Source organism: Podarcis pityusensis, assembly GCF_964106645.2.
Source record: "Podarcis pityusensis genome assembly, chromosome: 14".
In the NCBI taxonomy this organism is placed as follows: Eukaryota; Metazoa; Chordata; class Lepidosauria; order Squamata; family Lacertidae; genus Podarcis; species Podarcis pityusensis.
Window position 1 is genome coordinate 46,716,224 of NC_138039.1, and position 6,000 is coordinate 46,722,223.

General features: G+C 45.1%; 1 protein-coding gene across 2 annotated transcripts in view; it reads right to left on the bottom strand.

Annotated features, from left to right (window-relative positions):
- The window catches only part of ALPK3 (alpha kinase 3), a 68,805-nt gene extending 68,196 nt beyond the window's left edge, over positions 1 to 609 (bottom strand). For both annotated transcript variants that reach the window (XM_080980249.1, XM_080980248.1), the window contains exon 1: positions 320 to 609. In XM_080980249.1, coding sequence (XP_080836375.1) covers positions 320 to 480 — 161 coding nt within the window. In that variant the 5' untranslated portion in view covers positions 481 to 609. The remainder of the gene's footprint in view (positions 1 to 319) is intronic.
- Positions 610 to 6,000: the final 5,391 nt, after the last annotated feature.

A 6,000-nucleotide genomic window follows, 5' to 3' on the forward strand; every position in this document is an offset into this window, starting at 1 on the left:
CTCCCTACATCTGGTGGCAATGAGTTCCACAGGTTCCTTCTCCCTCCTTTCGACCAGCCCTTCCTCTGACCATCCGCAGTCTCTCTCTCCCGAGCATCCATTCGCTTCCCAGCACGAAAGAAAAGCGCTTGGTGCACATCTGTTTCGTGCCGCCTCGCCGGGAGGAATGCCCCCCGACGTAACCACAAAAGCTTAGGGGGCCTCCACCTTTCCCCGACCCCCCACCCCACCCCACCTCACCTCCGGGCCTGGGTGCCAACAGCGCCCCACATCTCCCTCCAGGGTACCGATTTCCCCCGCGCGCCCCGACGGCGCGTACCTGTTCTCGGGGCGCACGCTCAGGAAATAGCTGCGCCGCTCGGGCCGATGCTCCACCAGGGGCCCGTTGTCCTCGCCGTCGCTGCCCTGCCCGGGGCTGTACGCCGAGTAAGGGCCGTTGCCCGAGTAGGAGCGGCCCAGGGGCCTCCGCCTGGAGCCCATCTGCCCCGCAGCGAAGAGCGACGCTCGGTCTCTCCCGGCCGGGAAAAGTGGGGAGCTGGTGGCGGCGGCAGGGCGCGCGGGGGTCCCGGGCGGCTCCCAGTCCGCTTCGACGCCGCGCAGCGCGGCAGCCGTCAATCACGCGCGGCCGGCCGCCGAACCCGCTATTTATAGTCGTCCGCACATGGGGCTGTCACTCAGGGACGGCGGGGCGGACCCGCGCCCGGCGCGCTCCCTGCCCGTCGGGACCCCCGCGCTGTTGGCTCGCTGCGAGACGGAGCCGACGGCACGCTGTCCTGGCGCAGTGCCGGATTTACGTATAAGCGAAACAAGCTATAGCTTAGGGCCCCACACTCTTGGGGGCCCCCAAAAAAATTAAAGGAGAAAAAAACTGGATGTGCATTTCCAAAATATAAAGGGGGGGGGGACAAATAAAATAAAACCTACATACAGCAACAGTGTTTTTGTCTTGTGTTGTGTAGGCTCCTATGATGTAAGTCATAGGCCCTGTCTGCTTGTATTAACTACAGTTGCATTGTACAGGTTATAGCACTTAATTTCATATTTATAAAGCTGTTTATAATTATTAGTAGTTTGCAACATATATCACCTGTTATTATTTCATGTTATAGCAAGTTTCTAGAGACTAGATTATGAGTCTTTGTAAACTGTGTTTCTAAAGGAACTTTTGTTACTGCCAAACGCCAATATGTTTGCATTATTAAGTTTGTTTTGAATAAAAAATCATTTTAATAATTAAATAATTAGATAAATAATTAAAAATAATTTAAAAAATAATTAGATAAATTAATAATTATTGATCATTTTAATAATTATTTAACTATTAATATACTTCTTAATTGTATTTAACTATTAATATACTTCGTTCTTAACTGTATTTCAGTTCAACAATTCCTTTGATAAAATGCATATTTTGTTATGCGCAAATGGCTTTAGATACCTATTAGGTCCATAAATTACCATATAGCATATATTCAACATTTAAAAAAAAACAGCAACAATTTGTTGTAGACAAAGGAGAGCTGGACATATAAATGGTCCCATTACCTTCAGTAGCTTAGGGCCTCATCAAACCTAAATCCAGTCCTGGTCCTGGGTATTGAAACCTGGGGTGCCACCTCGGGGGTGGGTGGGGGGCCATTGACACATGGCCAGAATGGAAATGCTTGTTCATTTTCTTGGGCGATCACTCGCCCCTAAAAAAAAAGTGGCTGATGGGTTTTGCATGCAATCTGCACATGCCGATTTATAAGGTGGCGGTGCAAACAGGGCTGTAGCTAGGGGGTGGTGAGGTGGACCCCTGCCAGAGGCGCAGGCGGGGGGGGGGAGCAAAATTGGCTTTAAAATATGTCCATAAATGTGTCTATAAATAAAAATATAGATTAGTGCGTGAGGAATTGAATGGGTGGAGTTGTGGGGGTTGGAGGAGAGGTGGAAAGAAAAGCTAATTTGTCTGTGGCTAGGGGGCACAATCTGGATGGTTTGGTCAGGGGCGCAAGATCACCTAGCTACAGCTCCGGGTTCAAACCGATAGCACAGGTCTCTAATTTCTAGAGAAATTCAATCCCTTTTGCCATAGTGGAGAAGACTCTCACTGAGAGTTGCATGCCGATTAGCACATGCTAATTTATAGACACTGATGCAAACTGATGAATATTTGCTATATTTTCAATATAAATTCAATTGTATCAGGAATGGGAAACTTGTTTGGGCAATACATGTTGGTCATAATATAGATATGGAAGCATGGGAACAGATGTGGAATATGAAGATAAAATTTACAGCATGCTATGGTCTAAGAGAAAATCATATGAAAATGATATATCAATGGTACCTAACACTGAGTAAATTGGCAAAATGTATAAATCCAAATCAAATAAATGTTGGAAATATAAAGAGAAAGGAGGTTCTTTTTATCCTATGTGGTGATCTTGTAGTAAGGTTAAAGCTTACAGGGAAATGATATATAATGACTTGAAAAATGTTTAAAATAACATTTGTAAAAAAAAGCCCCAGAAGCCTTCTTTAGGGAATTATAGGGACAGCACTAGGTATTATAGGGGTAAAGGTAAAGGTACCCCTGACCGTCAGGTCCAGTCACGGATGACTCTGGGGTTGCTCACGCATCTCGCTCTATAGGCTGAGGGAGCCGGCGTTTATCCGCAGACAGCTTCTGGGTCATGTGGCCGGCATGACTAAGCCGCTTCTGGTGAACCAGAGCAGCGCATGGAAACACCATTTACCTTCCCGCCAGAGTGGTATCTATTTATCTACTTGCACTTTGTGCTTTCAAACTGCTAGGTGGGCAGGAGCTGGGACTTAGCATCGGGAGTTCACCTCATTGCGGGGATTCGAACCACCAACCTTCTGATTGGCAAGCCCTAAGCCAGGGGTCAGCAACCTTTTTCAGCCGTGGGCTGGTCCACCGTCCCTCAGACCATGTGGTGGGCTGAACTATATTTGGGGGGGGGGGGACACACACACGAATGAATTCCTATGCCTCAGCAGAAGCGGCTTAGTTATGCTGGCCACAAGACCCGGAAAAACTGTCTGCGGACAAACGCCGGCTCCCTCACTCAGCAAAGCGAGATGAGCACCACAACCCCAGAGTCATTCGCGATTGAACTTAACTGTCAGGGGTCCTTTACCTCTACCTTTAAGCTGCCCAGAGTGGCTGGGGAAACCCAGCCAGATGGGCAGGGTATAAATAATTAAAATATTATTATTATTATTATTATTATTATTATTTAAGGGATCCTAAGGGAGAGGCTTGAATTGAAGGACGATGCTAATGGCCAGATTGAGCCTCTAAGTAATGAGTTTAGAGCCTTTCCAAGGCCTGGTTTTCAGTCTGAAGCATTAACAGGTGCTGACCTCAGGTGGCAGTTGTGGAAATGACAGCAGGTTTTGCAAGCTCGGTATCGCTGTGGCTACTCTGCAGTTCTCTCTTTGTCTCTGCCTCTCTCTTTAATGCCACTATTAAAGTGGCATAATGGTGCTTTTGAATAATTGATGCTTTTGAATTCTGGTGCTGGAGGAGACTCTTGAGAGTCCCATGGACTGCAAGAAGATCAAACCTCTCCATTCTGAAGGAAATCAGCCCTGAGTGCTCACTGGAAGGACAGATCCTAAAGCGGAGGCTCCAATACTTTGGCCACCTCATGAAAAGAGAAGATTCCCTGGAAAAGACCCTGATGTTGGGAAAGATGGAGGGCACAAGGAGAAGGGGACGACAGAGGACGAGATGGCTGGATAGTGTTCTCGAAGCTACCAGCATGAGTTTGACCAAACTGCGGGAGGCAGTGGAAGATAGGAGTGCCTGGCGTGCTCTGGTCCATGGGGTCACGAAGAGTCAGACACGACTAAATGACTAAACAACAACAATGGTGCTTTACTTGTATAGCGCAGGTAGGGCCACTGTTGACGAAAAGCTAAATGCAGCTGGTCTCTCAGCAGAATTGATGTTGTAACCCTGCTTCCCTTCCCTCCCTCTGCTCTGCTCTGCAGCCCAAATATATGGCTGCTGTTAGAGGTCTGTGGATCCTTGCACAGGTGGTGGCAGCCCTTTTTACAGAATATAATTTAAGAACATTGGAAGCGGCCTTAAAGCAGGTCAGACTATTGGTCTGTTGAGCCGTCTTGGATACTCTGTCTGGTAGCAGCTCTCTAGGGTGTCAAACAGAGGTCTTCCACACAGAACTGGCCCTATATATTTTGGCACCTGGGGAGAACCACAAAATGACATTCCCTTCTGCATCAGGAAAGAAGAGGTGGGGTAATGCACTGTGCTAGAGGATGCATGATTTTCCATTGTATTCTGATTGCTTCTCTTATTTCTTTTATATTGTATTTTATTACATTACAATTTGAAGTCCATAGAATAAAATGTAAAATGCCACAATAAAATACAATATAAGAAATACAAGAAGCAATCAGAACACAATGGAAAATCAATATGAATATGGGATTGTCTTCACCTGCTGTTCATGACTGTTGCTCCCTATTTTCTTCACAGACACAGTGCAGACCACCTAAATGAAGCTTGCAAACCCCCTATAGAAGGCGCTGCACGGATTTAAGTTTGCACCTGAAGCATGAACATGAAACACAAGCAGGAATGGCTGATGTATAACTCAGACTTGAGCTTTCCAGCTCAGCAGTGATAGCCCCACAGAAGATTACGTATTTGAGTTTCTGACCCATCTTCCCACTTCATCTTGCTGTCTGTGCAAGCGGAATGGAGAAAGGACAGGTGATTCAGAAAACTTTATCCACTGTACAAGCACTTGCTATATCTACACTTTCTGACGCTCGTTAATGTCCATTACATCTTTTCCAAAACTACTTGACAAGTTAGGGAGATGCTTGAAACGAGAGGCTTCGGTAGCAAAGATGCCAAGTCTGCTCTTCGAGGCCTGAGGTTCTTGGAGATAAAAGAAGTCATTAACAAGGCACAAACAAAGGACATCATCAGTGTGTCAATGCGCCCCTGGTCTGAAATGAATGAAATAACCTTTTACATAATCCCATTAGCATTTTCAGTGAAAATGATGGCATTTGAGCAGATAGTTAAAAGAATGTTTTTTCCTTCTGCTTCAGAAAGGCCAAAAGTATTTATCTGATTTAATATTTTAGGATTGATATTAAACAATAGAGAAAAGCATGTGGCATGCTGTGAGTCAGCTGCAGACTACCCAGCTTTTGCAAGGTGCTCCAGCTGTAGGAGTTATAGCAGGCAACTTCCCGGCAGGAGAGAAAACAGTTCATGTCACTGGAGAACCATCTGCTGCTTCATTTGGTTCCGCCAAAATGGAACTGCATGGAGGGTTCTAAAAACGTCCCTTCTGTTCACAATATTGATTACATTTGTATACTGCATATATAACTTGAGTTCTCTCAATTGCATTTTTATGAATTAATTATTATTAATAAATAAGGTTAACCCTTTTATGCCTGCAAGTGTAAGTTAGTATATTACAGCACTTGCTACTTCACCTTTTCATGAAAAAACAGAACCTTTTTGATCCAAGGTGCAAGGGAATATACACATGCAAAATGGTTGTGGGATATTGTTTAAAGAGTTAACTGGGATGTGACCTAATCTGGATTTTTTTGTCTGTGAAATGTTGGAGAGTATGCAATCATCTTCATGTGATTCTATGATTATTGAATGAAACCTAGTTGTATACCAGTGAGTAAATCACTTCCAGTTCTGCTCTGCAACATCTCTGCTTGGATTGATTGACATAACAAAGTCTTGCTTGGCCCAGCACAATAGCAGCCCTATATAAGGAAAGGAGAAAAAAACCAAAACTCAAATATACTGAGGGTCTGATTGTCAGTTGTTTCAGCTCCAAGTTCTTGTCTGTTCCTTCCCTGCTGCTTCCTCTGGACTGCGTTGTCTGGACTTTGGTTTCTTGCTGGACCTTGGGTTTAGATTATTGATTTCATCTTCTTATGAAACTTTTGGGGAACTGCCTGTTCTGTTAAATCTGACCTTTG